Below are 25,949 nucleotides of genomic sequence, written 5' to 3' on the forward strand. Positions count from 1 at the left end.
CTCAGGTTGGACAGTTTGGAGACAAAGTCAGAGAGGGCAGATTGCGTTGGTTTGGACATGTGTAGAGGAGAGATGCTGGATATATTGCGAAAAGGATGCTAAGGATAGAGCTGCCAGGCAAGAGGAAAGCAGCTGAAAGAAGAATATTGTTCAAAGCATATAATACTGTGCTATATGTTTATTCTGATTTAATAAATAACATGTCTCCACCATGCTTGTTATAATGTAGTTCTTTTTACAATGCTGAGCCATACCATTATAGTTTGTGACCTGCTAAGAATTTTGTCCCCTATCGTTTTTCTAGTCAGGAAGGAAATTCTGTCTTGTATATGTATAGTGATTCATACATAATGACAGATGAGGAAGGAAAAGAGTGTTTATCATTTGTGCATGCATTACCTAAACTTTCTGCACCAATTTATATAAAGCATTAGTTATATAAAATTTTTCATTTATTTATTTTTTGAAACACTGTTCACTGATTCAATTGTTCTCAATATTAGATAGATACTTTATTAATCCCCAAGGGGAAATTCACATACTCCCGCAGCAGCATACTGATAAAAACAATATTAATCAAATAAAAATGCAGTGCAAGTTAAAAAAAATCTAAGGTGGAGAGTGCAAAGGCAGGTATAACAGTCAATAACATTGTATAATAATGTTAACGTTTACCTCCCAGGGTGGAATTGAAGAGTTGCATAGTGTGGGGGAGAAACAATCTCCTCAGTCTGTCAGTGGAGCAGGACAGTGACAGCAGTCTGTCACTGACGCCGCTCCTCTGTCTGGAGATGATACTGTTCAGTGGATGCAGTGGATTCTCTATGATTGGCAGGAGCCTGCTCAGCGTCCGTCGCTCCGCCACAGATGTCAAACTGTTCAGCTCCGTGCCTACAATAGAACCTGCCTTCCTCACCAGTTTGTAAAGGCATGTGGCATCCCTGTTCTTTATGCTGCTTCCCCAGCACACCAGAAGAGGGCGTTCACCACAACCATCTGATAGTACATCTGCAGCGTCTTATTGCAGATGTTGAAGGACGCCAGCCTTCGAGCATCAGTATTGGCAGTCCAGTCCAATTTATCATCCAGCTGCACTCCCAGGTATTTATAGGTCTGCACTCTCTGTACACAGTAACCTCTGATGATCACGGGGTCCATGAGGGGCCTGGGCCTCCTAAAAACCACCATCAGCTACTTGGTTTTGCTGGTGTTCAGTTGTAGGTGGTTTGAGTTGCACCATTTAACAAAGTCCTTGATTAGGTTCCTATACTCCTCCTCCTTCCCACTCCTGATACAGCCCACGATAGCAGTGTCGTCCGCGAACCTTTGCACGTGGCAGGACTCCGAGTTGTATTGGAAGTCCGATGTACATAGGCTGAACAGGACTGGAGAAAGCACAGTCCTCTACAGTGCTTCTGTGCTGCTGACCACAATGTCAGACCTGCAGTTCCTGAGACGCACATACTGAGGTCTGTATGTAAGATAGTTCACGATCCATGCCACAAGGTATGAATCTGCTCCCATCTCTGTCAGCTTGTCCCTAAGGAGCAGAGGTTGGATGGTGTTGAAGGCACTAGAGAAGTCCAGAAACATAATTCTTACTGCACCACTGCCTCTGTCCAAGTGTGAGAGGGATCGGTGTAGCATGTAGATGATGGCATCCTCCACTCCCACCTTCTCCTGGGATGCAAACTGCAGCAGTTTGAGGGTGTAGCGGACCTGTGGCCTCAGGTGGTGAAGCAGCAGCTGATCCATGGTCTTTATCACATGTGATGTCAGGGCGACAGGCCAGAAGTCATTCAGCTCACCAGGACGTGATACCTTTGGGACTGGGGTGATGCAAGATGTTTTCCAAAGCTTTGGGAATCTCCCCTGTTCCAGGCTCAGGTTGAAGATGCGTTGTAGAGGACTCCCCAGCTCCAACGCACAGGCATTCAACAGTCGTGGCAATACTCCATCTGGACCTACTGCTTTGCTGGCACGAATTCTCCTCAGCTCTCTGCTTACCTGGGCTGCTGTAATTGTAGGTGGGGGGGAAATACTCTCTTATTCTGGTATCAGCAGAAGGATGGGCGGAGGATGCAGTACTCTGAGGTGAGAGTGGGTTATGGTGATCAAACCTGCTAAAACCGTTGTTAATCAGGTTTGCTTTCTCCCTTTCTCTCTTGATGGAGGCACCCCGCTTCGAGCTACAGCCAGTGATGATCTTCATCCCGTCCCACACTTCCTTCATGCTGTTATTCTGCAACTTTTGCTCCAGTTTTCTCTTGTACTGCTCCTTCGCCGCCCTGAGGTGGACTCAGAGTTCCTTCTGCACGTGCTTGAGCTCATGTTGATTACCGCATTTAAAAGCCCTTTTCTTATGGTTCAAAAGGCCCTTGATGTCACTTGTAATCCATGGCTTGTTGTTAGCATAGCAGCGTACTGTTCATACTGGAACTACAATGTCCATACAGAAGTTGATTTAGTCAATAGTGCAGTTAACAACCTCCTCAATGTTCTCGCTATATGATCCCTGCAGGATATCCCAGTCCGTAGTTCCAAAGCAGTCTCTCAGAGCCTGCTCTGTCTCAGGGGGCCACTTTCTGAATGAGCGTGTGGTTGTAGGTAGCTCCCTCACTCTTAGTTTGTAGTGAGGCTGAAGCAGAATCAGGTTATGATCTGCTTTCCCAAGCGCAGGCAGTGGGGTGGCACTGTATGCGTCCTTAACGTTTGCACAAGTTGGTCAATAATCCTATTTCCCTGGGTGTTACAATCCACATACTGGGAGAAAGCAGGTAATGTTTTGTCTAGCATCACATGCTTAAAATCTCAAGAGATTAGCACAAGCACCTCGGGGTGCTGTGTTTGTAGTTTAGCAACAGTGGAATGGATGATGTCACACGCTATCTCCACGTCCACGCGAGGAGGGATGTAAACAGTAACAACAATGATGTGTCCAAACTCTCTGGGCAAGTAATAGGGATGCAGACATACGGCCAACAGTTCGATGTCCCTGCAGCAAGTGGAGATTTTGACATTAACATGTCCAGGGTTGCACCACCTTGCGTTTACATAGAGAGCGAGTCCTCCTCTTTTTCGCTTCCCGCAGGTATTTACGTCTCTGTCTGCTCTAATTGTGCTAAACCTGGGTAGCTCCACGTTGGCATCTGGGATGCTAGTTGTTAGCCATGTTTCACAAAAACAGAACAAGCTGCATTCTCTGTAGGTCCTGACATTTTTTACCAGCGTAGCCAGTTCGTCAATCTTATTTGGTACTGAGTTCACTTTTCCCAGGATCACAGAAGGCACCGAAGGCTTGTATCGCCACTTCCTCACTAGCCGCTTAGCCTTTAGCTTGGCGCCGGCTCTGCCGCCACGATACCGCCATCTTACCTCGTCGGGTAAATAGGGAACCACACCGGCATGGGCTTTTGTTCTTGGTGCTAGAAGTTGACTACCTGAATAGACGAGTCTCGGTGTGTAAAAATCCATGTCCAAGTAGTAAAAAGTGTCCAGGAAACGAGTCCACATAAAAGAAAGTGGTAGGAGTGATCAGAGAGAGAGCAAAAGGTAGAAAGATAAAATCATACACGGAGCTGCAGGAAAGGCTACCACTCATGGCGGCGCTTAACTACCATATCTCATATTAGTCATGCATAACTACCTATTAAGTGTTTAACTTTTGAGGTGCAAAAATAGTAGGCTGTAAAAATATGGAATATTATTCATGCCAAAAGTAAATGCAGTCTAATATGTTTACTACTTTGCGATGCAGTGCTTATGGATGTGGTGCATTTCATTTTGGTAAGGTGGAAACTGGTGATGTAAATTTCAGTTTCATTCTCTACTAGTTCAACTGTTTGCTGGAAAGGGCTAGTGTAGTAGAAGCAGTAATAGAAGAAAAAATTCCGCCTGCTAAATTAACACCCTTAGAACACATTCATGATCTAATGACCCGAAGAGTTGCAGCATACAATTATGTGGATCATCCACTGCGCCGCCCATACACAGATATTCCCCTAAAAATGAGTGAATATCTTTACTAAATGGTTTATAAATACTTGTGCCTACAGATGGGAATGACTGTACTGACTAAAATAAAACTAACTCAAATTAATATCTTGTAGCGTGCACAAGGTGGAAGACAACCATGTTGAGGGTGCCAGGCAATCATAAATAGACTAGGCCAGTTTCACCTTGTCATAAACCTAACCTGTACATGTTGGGCAGTCAGCTTACAGACATTGGGGAAAAAATACAGATTCCATGCAGGCTACAATCAACATAAAACCTAGGAGTCTGGTACCAGCTTTGACTAGTTGCCCCCACTATGCTGCCACCAGTGCTACCTAAAATTTACAAAAACCCTTACTATTGGGGTTACATGTTAACATCCCTGGCAGATTACTCATATATATTGACATTATCTGATTTTGAGCACAGCTTAAGTGCATTAAGGATTTACTTTTTTTTTTTGGGGTACAGTGGTTGAATGATCATAATGAAATTAAAGTGAAATCCTAACTGCAGGTAGCAGGCTCAGACCTACTTGATGAAGCTATACAGCCATAGTCTTAAATAGTATATAAGAGACTATTTGTAAACACAAACATGAAATATAAACAGAATTGCATGATAATCGATGCAAGAGACACACGTCTTAGCTAGTATTAATCACTTGCTGTGAATTAATAAAATGTAATTTTCTGACTACCATACCAGAGCCACATTAATTCAGTTTTGACCGTAAAGACACATGCATCATTCCCTGGCCTTTCTCTAACCTTGAAATTAGAATGTGAGAGGTTGTGAAAAGTGCTTGAAAATGATCATCTTTAATTGGTGTTAGTTTAACTTATGCAGTGATCCCCACTGAAGTCCTCAGATGAGATGACCGGTTTTGTCAGCTGCATGCATGATGAATATGAGGGTGCAACTGGAGGCATGTGCAAGAAACGTCAGTATGACGTCATGCCAGACATGGGCATATGAGCTCATATTGGTATCTGATTATTTATTTGCAGAGAATGGAAACAGAACTAAACATGTCTTTATCAGACTACACCATAATATAAATAGAGAAAATGTGATGAATGATAGCACAGTGTGAAGAAATTTGAGATCTGAAACTTTTCACTGTTGACACAGAATTACAAGAGAAATCAAAGGGTATTTAAAAATATTTTAACCATGTTTGTAAATTAAAATGGGTTACTCATATTATCAAACCAAGATACAGCTATAAAATAAGCTTTGTTTTCCAGCCATGAATGATGCTGTCACAAAGCAGTTTAATTCTTATTGACACTTCAGGGCAGGCCTAGGAGAATAATAACTTCTGTTGCATAAGTACATAATATTCCAGTAGTCTGCAACTCTGCTGTCGCTATTGTTTAACTGCATGGTTTGTATTTTCATTTTAACAACATATTGACCAGGGGCAAATCTGCTGTACTCCTATTGAGTAAGGTCTTGTCAGGTTTTATGTTATTTGACCAAATCACATACAGTATTTTCAAACACAAATGGTGTGCTATTTTAAAATTACAAACAGAACTGTTAACTGATTTTTAGGAATGTGCTGTCCATTCAGGGTTTTTTTGGGCTGATGCCAATCACCAATTTCATGTTACTGAATTGGCCAATTCTGACACTGATTGTGATTTTTTTTTTTCTTCTTCTTTTTACACTAAGTGTCTGCATAACCATTTGCATAGAAGCATTATGTTGTACATTAAAGTGTTAATCTTGTATATAGTCTACGAGTGGAAGTGTGTGTGTCTGCCTGTCCGGCCCGGAAGTGCAGGGCAGCCTGTGTGAGACTACAGCATGAAGTGCAAAGAAAGCGACTCTTTCGCCAAAGTGAAACTGCTGCCGCTCATACGCAAGCGAGGTGAGCACATTGGCAAAATGAAATCTCAGAGGAGAGAAAAACGTGGTTAATCATTGACAGACAATGGAGGCAAGTTTGTCGGAAAAACGAAACCGATGAGGAACCATTAATACACAACCGATAAGATTGATTGATTGAAGTGCCAGAATCCGTGGTTTCTATAAGTACACAGGCTTATACAAATAGTGTTTTTATAATTGAACTAGATTATAGGTGTTAACTGTTCATTTTTTATTAACAAAATGCAGTTCTGTAGCCTTATTGTTCAGTGACCATATAAACACAAAAATAAATAAAAGTCCCTTAAAATACACACATTTGTAACAAATAAAATATGTACAGAAAATATTTATCTATAATATGGCAAAAAAGGAAATGAAATGCATCTCATAATTACAAACTGGCACATTGTTTTATTTCTTCTCTGAAGTACTTTTGTGAAACAAAGCTTATTTTAAAAAAAGTAGTTTTTACTAGTTGTCTAGCAAAAATATATACATATTCTGACACACAGATTCAGTTAATTAATATTGGCAGTTAAACTCTGCGTTAAAATTAATATACATGTACATGTAGATTTTAATCATTAATTGCAGTACAGATTTTTTGCTGTTAACATATACATTTACAATATTAGGGTTTTTTTCAACAGTGTACTAGCTAGACATTCATAATTCTTGAGGTGTAATTATAAATATGAACTACCATTTTATTATGCAATTCTTGTTTCTTACCAAAACTTACACTGTATGACACATGTGAACAAATAGTGAACACCACAGTACAGTCCTTCAAAATCAGCCACAAATCTAACTCTAATCTCTTGTGTTCCTTTCCACTATTTAACACATCCGTGTATGAACTGAAAACTGGATTAATTTCATGAAATGGGTCATTTTAGGGCAAATGTTCATAAAATGTTTATCAACAACACATTTAAATTTCTGTATTGTTTACTAAGGCATAATTTCAAATTCTTCCTTATGTTTTCTTTTTTTCATTGAAAATGTGAACTGCTGTCCTTAACTATAGCTCATTCACTTGTCCAAACTTTGTCAAGCAGTGTCCGTTTTAATACAAGGACAGAATAAAAAAGTTCTGGATTAATTAATGTAGATTTCTTTCTTTTGTCTGTTTGAACAGGTTGACTCCTCCAATTTGTTGTTCTCAGATTATTACTCCAGTTATTTTACTGTAAAAGCTGATATTCCGGTCTTCTTTCTCTCTATTAAAGTCTGACTTGCTATATTTTCTTTACATGAAGTTTGCAGCAAAAAGAGATATACAGTGGAACCTCGGTTCACGACCATAATTTGTTCCAAAACTCTGGTCGTAAACCGATTTGATCGTGAACCGAAGTAATTTCCCCCATAGGATTGTATGTAAATACAATTAATCCATTCCAGACCGTAAGAACTGTATGTAAATATATTTTTTTTAAGATTTTTAAGCACAAATATAGTTAATTATACCATAGAATGCACAGCGTAATAGTAAACTAAATGTAAAAACATTGAATAACACTGAAAAAACCTTGAACAACAGAGAAAACTATAACACTGCAAGAGTTTGCGCTTCAGTGCTGCGAACCGCTCGCTAAAACCACCTTTTTTTAAATGAGATTTAAGCACAGGGGGGGAAAAATTAACTATTGAAAAATCCTTAATTTAATCAATCACCAAGAAAAGTAACACTGCAACAATGCACGCTACGAACCGATCGCTGTAAACAGAAGTGGAGGTTAAATTCCAGTAGAAAAAAGGTCTTCATTAAATACAACAAGGTTAAAACAATGCTCGGATCTGTCTCTTTAAAAACAAGCCTTATCCGTCCAGCGCGCTCTCTCTCTCTCTCTCTCTCTCTCTCTCTCTCTCTCTCTCTCTCTCTCTCTCTCTCTCTCTCTCTCTCTCTCTCTCTCTCTCTCTCTCTGCACAGAGAATGCACAGGGAGAGAGTGAACACGTGCGGAAATCATCGGCACGCACAAACCAAAAGGGAAACTGGCTTGTTTGTATACCGAGTCTGTGGTCGTGAACAGATGTAAAAGTTTGGCGAACTTCTTGGTCGTAAACCGATTTGTACATGTTCTGAGATGTTCGTGAACTGAAGTTCCACTATACATGCACTAGCTCAACTACCACAATAGCTCGACCTAAGGAGCACTGCAACTAAATTACTGTAAAGCTTCCAGATGCCGATGCTGAAAAAAGTTTCTTGTGAATGAGAATTTACTGTTCAAGTCTTTTCTAGTGAATATCAGCTGATTGAGATCAGCAGTTGATTGATTGGAGAATCAATACTGATTTTAGAATATCTGAAATACCAGGTAGTAGAAATAGTGATAATTCAAAAACTGGCAAGATTTTTTGAGTAAAAAAGAGAGCCAGCTCATGTGCTAGAAAGGCATTTGTAGCAAAAATCCTTGTTTGTGCTATTACTCTGGATTCTCTGCTTATATTGTTTTTAGACATTTTCAGGCAACATGGCACATTGCTATACACTTAAGTTTTTTATCATGCCAAGCAGGTATATGCCAAAATAGTTCTACATGTATATGAGTGACTTTAATCAAAAATCACTTGATGCAATCTTGAATTGCAATGTACAAAGCAGACTTCTTTGTTTAAACAGCAAGAGTGACCCTCGTGCCCCCTTCTGAGCGCCGGCTACGCGCTACCTCCGGAAGCACAATTTCCGTCCGCCTGCTTCTTTCCTAAGCTCCGGCTCATCACTGCTCCTGCCTTTCTCTCCGATCATTATTCCTTTGTTTCATTTTTCCTTTTTTTGACTCAGATTACTCTTTATAGGCTGGGGGAGTGGTTGCAGGTGTGATCGCCTGATTGCCGCCCTGGACTAATAATAAGGCAGGCAGACTGCCCGCACATGCCGGCAAGGCAACGGACAGACGGCTGACCGCCTCACACCAACCTGGAGACGGGGTGTCTTCCCGGCAGATCACTCGCACCTGCTCCACTCCCCAACGCGAGCACATTCATTATTTATGTATTAATTAAAATGGTCACTCTTTTTGAGCCGCAGACCCACTATACCACATGCTTTCTGTTTGATCAAATACTGTCTGTGCCCTGAGTTTTTTTTTTAATGAACCATGTTCCCTTTCTGCCAGTCAGAGATGGGGTGCCTGTTCATTTTACACACAATGTTTTGTCTCAGAATGGTAGAATGCTAAAACAGGTGCCCAACTCATTCAGTTTTTAATATGGATCATTGAACAAGCCACATCAGTCAGACAGATATACTGAAATACTTTTGAGATGATTAGGATTTACCTCCTTTTCTTTTTTTCAGTGAATCCATTTATTTATTCACTCCTCATGTTTCAAATTTTATCACAAAGAAATGTTTTACAAACTTACATTTTTTTAAAACACAAAATAACATTTAGTGTGTACTTACAAATACACAGTTTTATTTTAAAATTTAGCAAATTTATTCTGTTTTTCCAATGAAATTCTTGTTTAAAGCAAGACAGACCATACTTTTCTAAATAAAGGAATTAATATCCACAATCTATGTAATTCTATAAGGAAATGGTTAATGCAAAAGTAAAAAAAAAAAAAATAGTTACTCAATATAAACAGTGTAACAAATACCAAAAATACAAAATAAACACAATAAGCTGTAATAGATTAAGCTGTATGTTGAGGCCATGTCTCTCTGTGTTTTAGTTGGAATGCTGGCTTTTACTGACACTCGGTCTATAAGTTGGAAATATTCTCTTATGCACTACTGTAGTTTAATTTCAGTTTCACTTCCCTCATTTACATAGACTTTTCTTTTTTGTATTACATATTCTGTGAAGACTATGATTTTGAAGGGACTAAAACTTAAAAAGCAAAATTAAATTGTTAATGTGTTTGGTTTTTGATTTTTGGAAATTTTATAGAAGTACTATTTGGTCATCTTTGTTACAGACATTAAAAAATAAAGATTTCAAATTGTTTATGACTGGACTTAGATGGACATCAGCATTAACATTTTGAAAAACAGATTGTACATGATACAGTCTTATGTTTGTTAACAAACAGTGGCCCACCTTCTTAAGGAATGCTTTAATATGCTTTACAAGGTTTAGTCTGGTCTGGTGAAAAAGACAATTCAGTGTACCTGTAAATACTTCTCCTCCAGCATAGATAAATTTCACCCTTCTAGCACACTTCCAATGATTTACTCAGACAGGGAGGAGAAATGACTGTAGATATATGCTTTCATTTCTAATCTTTACACAGCAAAGGAAAATGAATTTCTTTGATCCAAGTAAATCAAGGCAGCATGTTTTTCTTTAGGATCTGCAAATATTTTTTTATAAAATGCCGTTTTCTGAAACAATTTGAAGCAGCATCTAGCTTGTCTAAAAGAACAAACATAATAGGGTCTTTCTAGTTTTCTGCACAGTGACATTGTCCAAGTACTCACTGTTACAAGAAGGAGGTTAGAGCTATTTTGCTTTTAGGCTGCCATGACATATCTGTAACCAGTAGCAGGGGGTGTCCCACCACATGGTCGTGACAGTGTAGTTTTCACTGTACAGCTTAATTTAGACTTCAGGAAGAAAACTGGTTGATTGATTTCTTAAATCATGTACTTGTATTTGTTAACAACAATTTATTGGTTACTGAAGATGTTTGAATGAATTCTTAAGCCAAAATTGTTTTGAGTGCATTAAGAAGCAGGATAGATTGACTTTGTGACAATACACACATTTTTGAATTGTTGATTACAATTACAAGGAATAGTTAAAGCCCAGTATAAAAGAGGAAGAACTTGGTAACTCCTCAGTAACAGCACACATTCACAGATTAAAACTCCTCTTTGCTATTCAAAGCTAGGAGTAAACTGAACTTCAAGCTATGTGTGGCAACAGTGCTGTCTGATGTACAGATTGTCCCATCTATGCAACAGGCTCCTTCCCCAAATTGTATTGTTGAAAAAGATGTATTCCATTCAAATATTTTTGTGTGCATCCACCCTTGCCCCTTATTTTTCTTTTCTTTCACTTAAAATTAAGCTTAGCCCTCTAAACTCTGCTCCATTTCATGTTGCATTTGACAAGCCTGAACTCTGAATATTAAAGCTGATTATAAAAACAACGCTATTAAATACAGTTAGTTACTGATAGAGTTTGGGACTTAGTTTTAATCTATTGAGAAGAGGATTTTTTTTTGCTTTTTGATGCAATCAAGTGTGTTTTTTTAATGTGTGGGATTACAATTCTTTCTCCACCTGTCACAGATTCAGATTCTTGTTTTGTGAATCAAAATGGTGAATATATCAACAGTAAACAACTCATTTCAACAAGTTTTCCGTTTTGCAACTAAATCTTGTTTAACTCCCACATACCTACTTATCACAAGGAAATTTAACCCCAAACCCTTTAGATGCAGTGTGCCTGGATTCTCCATCAGTTTATGTACCATCTGTGAACTGTTAATTTGGAGGGCATCAAAAAGATTTTGCAGTACACTAACTGCAGAATATTATTGTGTCTTCAGATGGGCAGTAACTACTCTGAATAGATTCACAGTTCATAGAGCTGGTCAAAAGTCTCGTTAAAATTTAAATAGTTTTGCAAATAGTTATGTTGTACAAAATCACCTGTAATTAAAGTATGAAATTACAGGTTTTACTGTTTTGGAAAGTGTTCATAAGGATGTTGTGGTTGAAGTTAAATCTTTTTTATTCTTTTCCCAATGACATATTTGTTATTTTCATTCTTTTTGAACTTATGTTATTAGTAGAGAAATTGTAAATCGTGTTGACATTGTTTTACATGTTTAAAATATATATACATAATGTATTTTTAATCTACTTGAAATCAGTAAAACTTACAGGTTCACCTCCGCATGTGTAATATGTGACTTGTATAATCTCATACTTGTGCAAATAAGTATGAGATTATAAGTAAAAATTTGCAATTCTGAAAAGGTGTTTTGCTGGAGAAGTCGAAGGATCTAACCCTAGAAAAAGCCACGTACAACTGACCGTGGATGAAGACTGGCTGTTGTAGATTAACGTAAATCTTTGCAAACGTTTGTCCTTGGGACTTGTTGATAGTCAGGGAGAAGGCGAGTCTAAGTGGGAATTGTGTGCATTTAAATTTAAAAGGGAGATTGGTGTCGGAAGGGAGGATAGAGATTCTGGGAATGAAGATTGTTTCAGAATTTTGGATGGCGATCAGTTTGCCCTATGTCGTAGTGAGAGTGCATTGCCTTCGTCAACCGTTTTTGTCAAGAAATAACTCACTGATAGGAACAGGAAGTTGCCGGATCCCAGAATACAGATGACGTTGTACAAAAACCCGTCAACAGAAAGGATACTGTTGTTCATTTATTAACAAAGGCTTAGGAAACACCCATCGCAGTATAACGAAAATAGCAAGGAGCGAAACCAATGCCAATGGCTGAGAGAGTAATTTCCTGTAACAGGCTACGGAAAAGACTTCCAGGCACACACATGGCCGGAGTGAAAGGTTAAGCGGTCAGGCTAGATATAGGGCGGTGATGTGACACCAATGGGGTCATGAGAGAGAACGGGGAACGTGATAGTCTGAAGGAGGAATAGGAATCGAGAAAAGCGGCGTGGGGGTGTATGGGAGGCTGCAGGCTGCGTGGAGAAGGGTTTGGAAGAGGAGGAACAGGAATCGAGAAATGCCATGTGGGCTGTGTGTGGGGGGGACTGGGTTTGAAGAGGAAGCAGGATGAACCAGAAGAGAAATATATACAGTACAGGCCAAAAGTTTGGACACACCTCCTCATTCAATGTGTTTTCTTTATTTTCATGACCATTTACATTGGTAGATTCTCACTAAAGGCATCAAAACTATGAATGAACACATGTGGAGTTATGTACTTAACAAAAAAAGGTAATATAACTGAAAACATGTTTTATATTCTAGTTTCTTCAAAATAGCCACCCTTTGCTCTGATTACTGCTTTGCACACTCTTGGCATTCTCTCGATGAGCTTCAACAGGTAGTCACCTGAAATGGTTTTCACTTCACAGGTGTGCCTTATCAGGGTTATTTAGTGGAATTTCTTGCTTTATCAATGGGATTGGGACCAGCAGTTGTGTTGTGCAAAAGTCAGGTTAGTTGGACGATCATTTATTTTTCAACAGGACAATGACCCCAAACACACCTCCAGGCTGTGTAAGGGCTATTTGACCAAAAAGGAGAGTGATGGAGTGCTGTAAATGGTCATTAAAATAAAGAAAACACATTGAATGAGGTGGTGTGTCCAAACTTTTGGCCTGTACTGTATGAGATATTGCTTCTTGCAATATCTCTTGCTTCATCTAGCATCTAAGCCCATTGTCAACCACTACTAAAACAACAACATTTATTTATATAGCACATTTTCACACAAAAAGTAGCTCAAAGTGCTTTACATACTGAAGAAAAGAAAAATAAAAGACAAAATAAGAAATTAAAATAAGATAACATTAGTTAACATTGAAAAGGAGTAAGGTCGGATGGCCAGGGTGGACAGAAAAAACAGAAAGAAAAACTCCAGACGGCTGGAGAAAAAAAATAAAGTCTGCAAGGGTTCTAGGCCACGGGACCGCCCAGTCCCCTCTGGACATTCTACCTAACATAAATGAAATAGTCCTCTTTGTAGTTAGGGTTCTCATGGAGTCACTTAATGTTGATGGTCAAACAGACTTCTGGATTTTAACACTCCAGGTAACTACGCCATTGAGGATTTATTTAATACTTTTCAGGTTTTTCAATAAGTAACAGAAATAACATCTTAAAACATCTTCTCTGATATAATAATGTACTGTACAGTATTTAACTCGCGTAGGCAAAGCTTGTAGGGTGTGATGAATATATAAAGGGTGGTTCACTTTCTGCTTAACATGAAATTCTAGTTACATAAGGTTTTTTTAGAACTGTTGCTTACCTCAAGGTGTATTTGTGTATTGTAGTTTTAATGTAACATTTTCAGTCTGCTTACTCCAGTGGATAGCATGCCACTCCCTCACAGGATCTGCTAAAACACGGCCACAAACCCCATCTCTGTCATTCATACCGGGGCCAATTTAGAGTTTTGTTACCCTAACCTGCACACCTTTTTGTAAGAGTAGGAGGAAAATGAATCCTGAATCTTTCTACATTGACAAAAAGTAGCAGCTAATGTTCAAAACAAAAATTGTGTGCTGATGTAGGAACATCAGTATGAATTTGCAAGTAGTAGTCAAATATATCTGCACTTCCACAGTTGTTTTGAAATTAGAAGTAAACTGGAACAAGTACTTAAACAAGGGCCATCCTTCACAATGTTGATTATACACTTTTTTATATTATTAAAGTCTTTAGATTGTTAAAGCAGTGCTAAAGTAGCAACAAATTATTAAATAGTTCAAGCACCTCCAGCTGAAATTCCTACTCTTCTCTTTCGGCTCAGGAGTAAATTTACTTGTTGATACTGTGGATTAGAACATGTAAGTGGAATGGCATCGAATTCCCCTACACACTGTTGTGGCTTAGTATTCTGTAAGCTACTCTGCCCATCCATGTAGTTTAGAATGCCAGGTATGAGCAATAGAGGATGAAATGGAAGTGAACAAATCCACTCCCATTGTAACAAACAAATTATGGTACACATAATTAACAATCATTTGATTAAAAAAACATGTATACCTGCTTCCTATATTCAGCATACAGTATACACAATGCCAGTTTGGTATTACTTAACTTTGTCCATTCAATAAAGTGAAAGTAGTAATAATGTGCTGTACACTCAGCTGTTCTCTAACTAATATTAAATTAGAGCTGAAAATTTTTACTTGGAAAACTTTGCAGTAATGGAGAGAAAACAGAAAAGGCAAATATTTTTCTTGTACTTGATGACTTTTTTTAAAAGCAGAAGAATAGGAGACACTCAACTATGGTTACCACCATTGGAAGACAAGAACTAGTGTGTAGTTCTACACTGATATATGTGTTGGCTCTAGCACGCTAAATATTTCTTGTGTATAACAAAATGAAAAGTTTTTTTATCCATAGTTAGCAGACACAGACAATTATTTCTGCAGAATTATGAAAATAGTAATGTTTAGTTTAAAATGGTGATTGTAGGATAAAATTAAAGGCTAATGATAAATAGATGAGTAGGCTAGATGAGCCACTTGAAGTGACATTTCTAATATTTCTGAAAGTTCAACAGTATGATATCTATCTGTGTTTGTTCTACAGGCTTTAATGTGGAAACTGTTGAATACAAGAATATCAGCTTTACAGTATGGGATGTTGGTGGCCAGGACAAAATTCGCCCATTGTGGAGACACTATTTCCAAAACACTCAAGGTAATGTGAAGGATGATTTAAGGCCTAAGGGTGTTACAATAACTAAAAACTAAACATGTGATGAATATTTTTAGTGGTTTACCCTTACAATTATTCTATCTTATCTATCTTATCTATCTAACTAACTAACTAACTAACTATCATAGCATTTGTAGTCTGAGTCTAATTGTATGGTTGGTTCTCTACCAGGTAACGCATCTGGTTGGTCTTCCAGTCTGCAAACATCCACCACGGGCCCTCCCAGTTGTGAGAAGCAGATCATAGAATGTTACGTAGTTTACTATCAAATAATGCAAAAAGTATGCGACACGTGTTTCGCCCTTATTTGGGCTCATCAGGCATACACACTTCACTGCAACCCTCAGGTTCGATAAAACATTTTATTTTACATAAACACTGGGATATACAGTAGATATTGAGAGAGACATTACAATAGTGGCATGGTGTGACTAATGAAAAGTCTCGAGTGTCTGTCACACAGTTTGCTTAATTTCTGCAACATTTAGATACTTAGTCTTTCTAAAAAAGACAATCAAATAGAAGTAATTTCCTTTCATTTCTTTTAATAACTTAATTTCGAACAACTATATAGATGTGAAAGCTATATCATTTCAAGATGTGGTGCAGTGGAGAGGTAGACAAAGATTTCCTTCCTTTAATCCACCTTTCTTCACATTGGACATTTTTATATATGTTTTAATATATGTTACAAGATAATATATGTAACAAATGGAGGATGGGTTGGGCAATGAGGGTCCCCTGTAGATTTTCTGAACAAATGATAGTGTGATTTTTATGTTTGCCCAGTGTATATTTTGGTTGGTGATGGTGACAACAATATCTCCAATAAAACTTGCAGTGCTAAACATCTGTATGTTTTGGGAGATTGATCACCAGCCAAGAATGCAACACTCAGGTAGCCTTTAATTTGTTTATTACACCATTACCATGCAAGAAGATCTGCTGTTGGATCCAATCATAGGTCATGTAGTACTAATGCATGTTGTTCCACATCGTAAGGGTAACAGTAGGATTTTCTAAGAAGTATGACATTTTACTTTTGAATTGTTGCTGTAGTCAAATTTTAAGAAAAAGTGCAAAATTTATAAACATTTAATTTATTGAACCATTGCTTTTTAATATTTTAATCTGTATCATCAACTTTAGTTTTCTTTTTCAAATACAAGTAAGCTGTAATCAGCTGCTTCCATAACCAGTTCTATCCATATATCCCAAAATATATACTGTAAGTACATATTGCATGAATAACTAAGAATATGAACACCTGAAGCATGGGTAATATGCACATAGGCTTTGCTATGGTATAGTGGGCCTCACATAAACAGTTTTGCATGTGGGTTTGCTATTTGGATGGTTAAGCACATAGACCTCACTGCTACACATGCTGAATTTTGGATTAAGTTAACAGTAAATTGCTACTTTCTTTCTTTAATGGGCATTTCCTCACTATTTATGGAAAATTGGTAAAACAATGCCTCTTTCTTTTCCATCCTACCCAGCTTTCACTATTTTCAGTATCACAAACTAGGAGATATATATAAATTTTGATCCTTATTGCCATATAGTACAGGTTATCTGAATATGATATGGTACAAAAACCTTCAAATTGTGAAAACAAACCTAGGGTTTACTAGTAGTAATCAAAGCCTCTTGTCAGTATAAGATTCCTTCTTTTTAAATTCCAGTCATTGGTTCTGGTTGGAGTCCTTATCTACATTCTCCAGAATTTTCATCATTGACTTAAGAGAAGTCTTTCAGCTAAGCAGTGAACCATATACTCAAGAACAGAAAAGGGTATTATTAAAGGTAGAAGGTAGGAAGCACTGTTTCATACACAAGATTGCAAGCCTTCAGATCATAACACAGATTATGTTGTTGAAGCAGGTTCAATATGTGTGTGTTTTAGTTTATGCTAGTCATTGTGTGTAGGGAGAAAAAGTATTCAGCCTCCTGTTTTTGTGTTAATAAGCATGTCTCTTGTGTTAGGACTGATATTTGTCGTGGACAGCAATGATCGGGAACGAGTCAATGAAGCCAGAGAAGAGCTGATGAGGATGTTGGCAGAAGATGAGCTAAGAGATGCAGTCCTGCTTGTTTTCGCTAATAAACAGGTACTATAGTGTTCTGTACAGTCAGAGGTGCTCAGCTGTAGTCAATACTGTAATTAAAGAAGTACCCTGTAAAAATGACATTTACTCTGATATGGTCAATAGATAAACATAAACATATATATTGTAACCCTGGTAGCTACACAACTGTCTTTTAGTGAAAGAGGTAGTGAATAACTATCAACTAATTTTTTTTGATATGGTACCATTTATGCATAGGTAATGCAAAGTAGACTGACTTACTCACTCGCCAACAAAAACACTATTTCCTAGTTAGTTAAAAAGCTGAGATTTGGCAGGATGATACATAGATATCTGCTAAGAAAGGACATTTCAATATCAATATCCATCCATCCATTTTCCAACCCGCTAAATCTGAATACAGGGTCATGGGGGTCTGCTGGAAAAAATCCCAGCCAACACAGGGCACAAGGCAGCAACCAATCCTGGGCAGGGTGCCAACCCACCTCATGACACACACAAACACCAAGGCCAATTTAGAATTTCCAATCCACCTAACCTGCATGTCTTCGGACTGTGGGAGGAAACCGGAGTGCCCAGAGGAAACCCACGCAGACACAGGGAGAACATGTAAACTCCACGCAGGGAGGACCCAAGAAGCGAACCCGGGTCTCCTAACTGCGAGGCAGCAGTGCTACCACTGCGCCACCGTGCCGCCCCAATATCAATATTTACAGGTTAAAAATTTTTAAGTTACCCAAAATATTAAAAATGACTGATTTGATTGATATTATAGAAAAAGAATATTAGCCGACCCGTTTTTGTTTATTTGTCGATATTTGCTGATAATAATACAGTAGTGACTAGGCTGTTCTTAGGGATGGCATCCTTTTATTTTGCTTAATGCTGAAAAGGAATTGCACAGAAACATAGAGCTGCTGCTTTATGTTAATGGAGGCCACTACCATAAGTGAACTGGAAAGGACCAAAGTTCAAAGACATGGTCAGCAAGTTTTGTCCTTGGACACAGGCAGTACTCTCAATTCTTTCTGCTTCTTCTTACTCAATGCAATGATGTTTAAAATACATCAAATTTCAATGAAGTATGCCAGTGGTGTCCTCAGATTGTTGAGAGTGCATATATACAAATAGTTTGGCGAACAGAGTGGGTCGGGGATAGAGGGGCAGTTTTTGATGGTGAAATGCATACCATATTGTGAAAAACTGTGATGTCCCCTTGGAAGTTAGACTGTGATGTACAGATATGCTCTAGTTCACAAAGCAAAAACAAAGAAGTGCCAGTACAATGTACTGACCCACTGCAAGCCCTGGGTGCGCAACACAAGCTGGGGAGATGGCATCTCTGGGTAAGTTTAAATGCTCACTCAGTACAAGTGCCACCCGCAGATGGAATAAAAAGTATGTTGATGTTGCATTGTTTTTTAGTAAACTGGTATTGTAACCTATTTTATGTTCTACTTGCACCTTCAGCATTTCTTAGCATACCAGTGACTACACCTTGCTTTGCTCTTCAATGGACTTGTTATTTTATCAGCGATGGTTGAAGGTTCACACACTCTTTTTTCTCAATTAGTTCACTTTTTTTGCTGCTAATTAACTTCTTTTGAATTAATTTCAATTGACTTGTTTTTTAAGATTTCTTCCCCTGAATGTCTTCATTGTCCCTCTGAATTGCTTCATTTCATTCCTTAAATAGAACTCAAAAAGAAATGAAATGTGAAGTGAGTGAGCCAACAGAAGACCATCTAAGTCAAGGCTTAAAACTCCAACCAATTTCACTCCAACCAGTGGCTTAATTAGGCTCTGATTCTTGTTGTTAATTAAACCTGTTCTTTAATTCCATGGCTTGTTTTTGCTCTCATTGTTCAATGGCATATATTTCCAAAATTGTTGATTTTCTCTTTTCTAAGAGCAGTGTTAAAATGTTTTGGGAACCTGAGCAGATGAGCATTCCCAAAACCTCAGCTTTCTTTATTTTCAGATATTGTATGATTGACAATGTTGGTCATGTTTTGGTTCATTTCGTATCTCATTATTGTTTGGCTGCTAATTAAGGAAAAAGAAACAATTACTGGGTCTGAGTCTTCAAGAGCAAGTCAATTAAATTAATTCAAAGGAAGTTAATTAGAAGCAAAAACAGTTCACTAATTAAGAAAAGGGTTAGAATGAAAACCTGCAGCCACTGGGGGTGCTCCAGGACCAAGGTTGGGGACCTATGGTACAGAGTTTGCTGCCATGTATGTATGTATATATGTATGTATGTATGGCTACCATGTTGCCATGTATCAATATGTAGCATATTTAAGATTAAGGAACTCCAACGAACTAATATTATTAACCCCATGTTAAAAAAATACTGTATACAGATATGTAGTTACATTATACTTCAGATACATCTGATTCACAGCACTATAACTGAAGCCCAACCTTTTAAGGTAATACTGCTAATTAAAGGTAAGTTTGGTATCTTTAAGTCAGAGTTATTTTTCCACTTTCATGGTATACATTAATTTGCCAAGGAAAAATATATTCTTAAGTGAAACATTTTATAAATAAAAAAAAAAAAAAATTAGCACGTTCTTGTGAGTTCTAAGGGGCACCAGTCCAAACATGGAAAAATCTTTAAAACTTACTTATTTTCATTTGGAGGAAGCAAAAGGTTTTTATTTCAGAAAACATCCCTTTCATATTACTGAGGTATAAGAGAATTTTAAGTAATATATTTGGTCACTAATTCTTTAAAATCTTAACTCCTGAACAAGTTAGAGAGAACTAAGATGTGCATGACAAGATGGATGTGTGATGTGTTACTGATAGATTGAAGAATGTAGATCTACAGGGCAGAATGAATCTGAAAACTTTGAGTGTCATCTTGCAGAGTGCTGCCTTATGTGATATGGTTATGTTAACTGAAAGGATGCTGTCAATTGGGTGAAGTGAAATCTTTGACCTATCAGTGGATGGTAACAGGCTTAGAGCAAGGCCAAAAAAAGTTTGATATTTGAAATGAGAAGAAAATACAGTGTAAAGTTGCTGATACGCATGATAGAAGTCAGTGGAGAAGAATAATTTTGGGGTAAATTGGCCAGCCCAAGTTAATTTGAAAACTAGCTGTAAAACTAAATTGACGACAATGATGATTGATTCTTGGCACTTCCCCAATCCCAAGTTAAGGATATGTTAATATTTCCTTTTATGTTAGCAGTGACATTATGAGGGGAGTTTTCAAACAATTAAAATAAAATATCACAAAATCAAGCATGTGTCTAAAGTTTTAATGTGGTGAAAAATAAAGCTGTATAAATTTAGCTCTGAAATGTTGTGTACCAGCAACTTGACAACTGTACATGAGTGGCTCTTATGTAGATCAGTATGGAAATGATGCTGCTTCACAGGTCAGCATCCTAGATTTAAATATCATGCCTTTTTTTGTTGTACTCGTGTGTATGAGTTGTCAGTTTATCAATTCCCTTATCCCTAATGCAGGTTAGATGAATTGACGATTCCAGGTTGTTTGTGTGTGTGTGTGTAAACTTAAAATGACTGCTTATCTGTCAAAACTCTGTGAAAACTTACCCAAAGGGGCTTGGGTTACTTCATTTTAATTTACGTATTTGTGCATTGTTGTTTTACTCTTTTAATAAACAAACAAAAGACAAAAAAAGAAAGCAATTTCCAATGACAAATGAATGTATGGGGTGATTATAAAAAACAGCTTATTCTTGAAAAATGTCAAATCTATCCTTCAGTAGAGTCTACCATCACAAGGTGCTTTACAATACAGCATTGAATGCAGCTATTATCCATCTCCTGTTTACTTTGTTTACAGTAAATGTGCTATTAGAAAGATGTTTTTCTTGGTGCTGTTAGAAATCCAATGCATTATTCACTAATATTTGAAATGTATGTCATACTATTAAAACAAAATAAGAATCAGTTTCACTCAGATTGTGAACTGTACAATAATATTAGTATGACGTTTATTAATGGGTACATTTTATTTTACTGACAGGTGTTCTCCAGTATGACTTAAAATAAAAATGGTACAGTTTTCTTATGTTCTATAATTGAGGCCATGTTCAAAGTTCTTAGATTGTCAGTTCTAGTGTGTGAACCACCAGCATAACCGTTTAAAGACATATAACATGGCCGTTGAAAAATACTCTCCTTTTAAGTAGTTTATTACAGGTGGTATTCAAAACCATAAAAAAGAAACTGTACAGTTATCATCTGTAGAATAGATGCACATAGGAAAACTAATACCTTATAGATAGTATTGTCATTTATTGTTGTTATACTTTTCAAATGTCTTTGACACAACTACCCTTTTCTGTTTTCCAGGACCTCCCTAATGCTATGAATGCTGCAGAAATTACAGACAAGTTAGGTTTGCACTCCCTGCGCCACCGGAACTGGTACATTCAAGCCACATGTGCCACAAGCGGAGATGGTCTTTATGAAGGCCTAGATTGGCTTGCCAACCAGTTAAAGAATAAGAAGTGAAAGCCAGCAGGGATATTGTGGGGTGACAACATGACAATGGCAGTCAGCCTCCCCTTTTCAGTGAAAATTATGCGAATTATTCCTTTTTCTACCCCATTGTTTACCTGTGTATGTCTCCACCGGTTCATTGTCTCATTCATTGGGTTGTTTTGGAGCAGATTCTTAATCCATTTCTGTTTAAAATGTCCCAGACGTCTGTCCTTTTTTAATAGGATACTATTTTTGACTAATCTCTTGGCACAGTATTTTAAAGATGTTTAACATTGCCAGCAGTGTGACTTGTGTTCCTGCCCTGCTCGCAGCTTGGTTGAATTTCTTGCTTCCAGTGAATCCCTGGCTCTATATTGATCTGCACCTGATTGGGTCTTTCTTGGGCTATACCCTTGCTTCTTTCTAAAAGCTCCTTTGTTTTCAGATCTCTAAGCCTGCTAGGCACAGATTTTTTTTCCCTTTTGTGTAAGGTGAATGAAACCAGTCTTTTCTTATCTCTATGCTACAGTACCATTGTTTGCTTTCCTTAATAATTCCCAAGTGGAAGATATAAATATATATGCACATTAAATATATGCTGAAAGTGGCATTAATACAAAAGTGGGATGATTTAGGAAAGTTAGGTAATGGCAGACATTCCCAGTAAAACTTTTTTCTTTTGCTTTTTGATAAGGTTTTAATTTAAAGAAAACATCCAACAGCAGTTTTCACAGGCAGATATGTGACCCACCATAATCATGACTTCTTAACAGGTTTTACTTTCCACAATGTGGTGCTGATATGCTGTATGCTGCAGGAGCCATCAAAGACCGTCCTGTTACAAACAACAGCAGCTAGAAGAGTTAAGATACTGAAGACATGTTGCACTTCTGTATTCTCACTGGTAAATATTTTTAGGTTATTCTTTTGGTATAAACCTCCCCATCCCACCCCAAAACCATAAAAGCCTTCAGTTAAAGATTAGGTCACAATTGTATAATGTTAAGTAAATAAGCACGTAGACCATTCTATTTAGACAAGTTCTTAATCAGATCCTGATATGTTTGGTAATTAGTAGATTTATTAAAATCTCAAGGTTATATCTAATATGAAATGAGATTATCAGATTTCAATCAATGATTGTATGACCTAACAATTAAGTAAATTGTTAATATTTAAAATAATACAACTACCTGTGAGTTGATATTAAGCAAAGCTCAAATGTCTATCTGCATTGCTTACAGTTCTGCTGCTTACTTGGATTTGGCAATGCACTATAGGAGGCTTGTTTTTAAAATTCATATGTCATGCAAATGGCCTTCAACGGCGTGTACAAAAATGGCAATTTCTTGTGTAATATTCCTATGATATAGTCGTGATGCTTTATGAATACGAATGTAGTGTAAGATTTGGTAGAAATAGTAACAGTTGACATTTTTATGTATTTTCCGTTGCTGTCAATTTAGGACAATATTGTAAAACAACACAGGAACCAAAATGTGTCATTTTTATTTTTATCACCATTGTTTTCTTAATATTAGCCATCTCTTTGGGAACAAGCCATGAAGAATAGTTAGTCTGAAGGTTTTTAGAACCCCACTGCCTTTCATAATGCAGTCCCAGAGAGTTTTTGTGAACAGTCATTCCTAGAAAAATCAAATCTTGTTTGCAAAACACCATAAAACATCCTATTACTGAGACCAAAACTTGCGGCATTTATATCTGGGCATTTCTGAAAGTTCAACGGTCTTATGAGTTTGAGAGGTGTTTTTTTTTTTTTCTTTTACTTTTGTTTTTATACTAATGAAGACATTTGCTGATCAGCATATTTAAATTTATTACTGTATTATTTAACTGTGTTCTGCCCTATACCTGCTAGGCCATTGATTATTTGTACTAGATTAACTTGGTTGAATCTTTTCACAAACTGGCTTTATTTCATATTTTGTGATGGGCAGGCACTTCACATATTAGGGATCAAATAAATACTGTTAACTTGTTAATTGGTAAATGCCAGATTTTTACATTTACTGATCGTGATAACAGCTTAACAACTGGAAAAATATAGTACTGTTCTCTGGACTTGCACTATTAACAACAAAGAGAACTTACCAAACCTAACAGTTAAACCATGTTATGGGTGAAGAAGATTTTTCAATTAAAAAAAATTGGGTTGCAATGTAGTATATCCTGGAAACAGTTGTTCTTCTTTAATACTAGAATTAACAAGGATGTTTGTAACTGTGCATTAAACCAGGGTTTGAGATGTCACAGATTACTTTATAGGGCAAATGTGGATGGTTAGGATTACCCCTGAAATCAGTTGTAAGGAGCAGTGAGGCAAAACAAGGAACATTAGCCTCCGAAAAGATGCTATTTTGTTGCTCCTCTTTCGGACTGGCCTCATTCATCCACACAAAATTCACAGCAGTGTCATTCAGCAATTTATTTTATGTGGCCTTATCCATCACACTTTATTTCCATTCTGCACTTTATTTGCGTGAATCATTTGGGATCAATGCTTATCATCATGATTTGAATGTTCTTTTAATGTGATTTGTTGATTTGTAATTTATTTGTTTATTTATTAAGACCTGGATTCTGTGTTCTCTTTGAGTGCTGTTCTTTTGGTAGTATAGTGTTTGGGTCAGTTTTGATGGATAGACCTTCTCTGTATAACCTCAAGCATCACACCACCGGTGTGACAGAATGCACACAATATTATGTTACTGTAAACCTTGATTGAGTACAGATTAAACTTGTTTTCTGTATTAACCCTTCTGTTTGGCTCAAGTGTACATTCTGTTTCCTGAAAGCTCCTGTTCAACCTCTTAATACTTATGAGAAAATAACAAGAGTGCTTTATGGTGTCATTGTCCTGTGGATGCTGAACTTGGACCAGGAGATGGCAACAGATATAAAAAGTTCTCAAGTGTAAACTCTTGGTGGCATTTACAGGAAATGTAACTTTGGCTGAACATTGAAAAAATGTGTAGTTCTCAAATTGCTGTCAGTTTTGTTGCCTTCAGTAAAGAATTTGCTGCAAGCTCCAAGTGTGAATGCTTCCTAATCACAAGCTTTTACATAGTCAGTTTCATTTGTTCATTATGCAGTATTAAAAAAATACATGTCAGGAAAATTCTGTAGGAGCTGAATTTAATCACAGGTTCATGCAGGGTCGATACTTTTTGAGTTTCTTTAATATAGTGTGTCATACATTTGACATCCTTGTTACCAGCACCAATCCAGTTATCAAGCAGCAAAGCATCTGGCATCTGTTCACTTGCTTTAATTCATCTCTCACACAAAGTAATGATTATATTAATGCCAGTACCACTACTGCCTACATTTTACCATACAAAATTTCAAATAAACTTTCATTATGTGGCTAATACTTAGATCTTCAGTGGTTACTTTTTTCAAAACATTGGTCAGCATGCTGTTGAAGATAAGTGAAACTTTTTAATCATAGCAAGATATTAACAAAAATGTCTTTCAGTAGGGCATGATAATACACTAGTTAGTGCTGTTGTCTTGCTGGATTTGAAGTGCTTAAGGGTGCCCTGTGATGCAATGGAAGCTCATCCAGTAATCCTACATTTAGATTTAAGATATTCATATATTTTTTTTCTCCTAAAGTGACACATTAGCTATTATTTAAGCTATCTTGGTTACAAGGTATTACTAAAAAGTGAAAAAGTGTGGCAGTATTTATGTTAATACCAGCCTTAACATCAATAAAAGCTTAAATTTCTATGAAGGTGTGTAGACTTTTTTTATATACTGTGGATTTCTGATGTTGCATGTTCTTCATTGGGTATGCAAGTAAGAATTTCACTGTCCTCTGTACGTGTGACAATACTGTTTCTACTGCTGTAAGTTAAAACTTATTGAAAAGTGTCATTCAATGCATTCTTTTTCCAAAGACCAAACTGCCTCACATTTGTAGACGCAAAGGTGCTGGAACCATATTTTCCTTCAAGCTGTCCTTGATAGTATGACGATATACTCCAGTACTAACATACATTTCTTGATGCTGGTTCTTCTTCCTCTTCATCTTTTCCCACTTTTTACGTGGGGTTGACATACTTGATCAACCTTTACCAAACAGTTCAGTCCTGCATCTCCTTCCCAGTTATGCCCTTTTCCTTCAGATTTTTTTA

The 25,949-nt window shown here is 37.2% G+C and overlaps 1 protein-coding gene across 1 annotated transcript in view; it reads left to right on the forward strand.

The window, feature by feature from the left end:
- Positions 1-24,567, forward strand: part of LOC120525167 (ADP-ribosylation factor 3) — a 48,840-nt gene extending 24,273 nt beyond the window's left edge. Inside the window, exons 3-5 of the mRNA XM_039747244.1 lie at positions 15,092-15,202; positions 17,210-17,334; positions 21,655-24,567. Coding sequence (XP_039603178.1) covers positions 15,092-15,202; positions 17,210-17,334; positions 21,655-21,816 — 398 coding nt within the window. The 3' untranslated portion in view covers positions 21,817-24,567. The remainder of the gene's footprint in view (positions 1-15,091; positions 15,203-17,209; positions 17,335-21,654) is intronic.
- The last annotated feature ends 1,382 nt before the right edge of the window (positions 24,568-25,949 follow it).

This window comes from Polypterus senegalus, chromosome 3, assembly GCF_016835505.1.
Source record: "Polypterus senegalus isolate Bchr_013 chromosome 3, ASM1683550v1, whole genome shotgun sequence".
Classification (NCBI taxonomy): Eukaryota; Metazoa; Chordata; class Cladistia; order Polypteriformes; family Polypteridae; genus Polypterus; species Polypterus senegalus.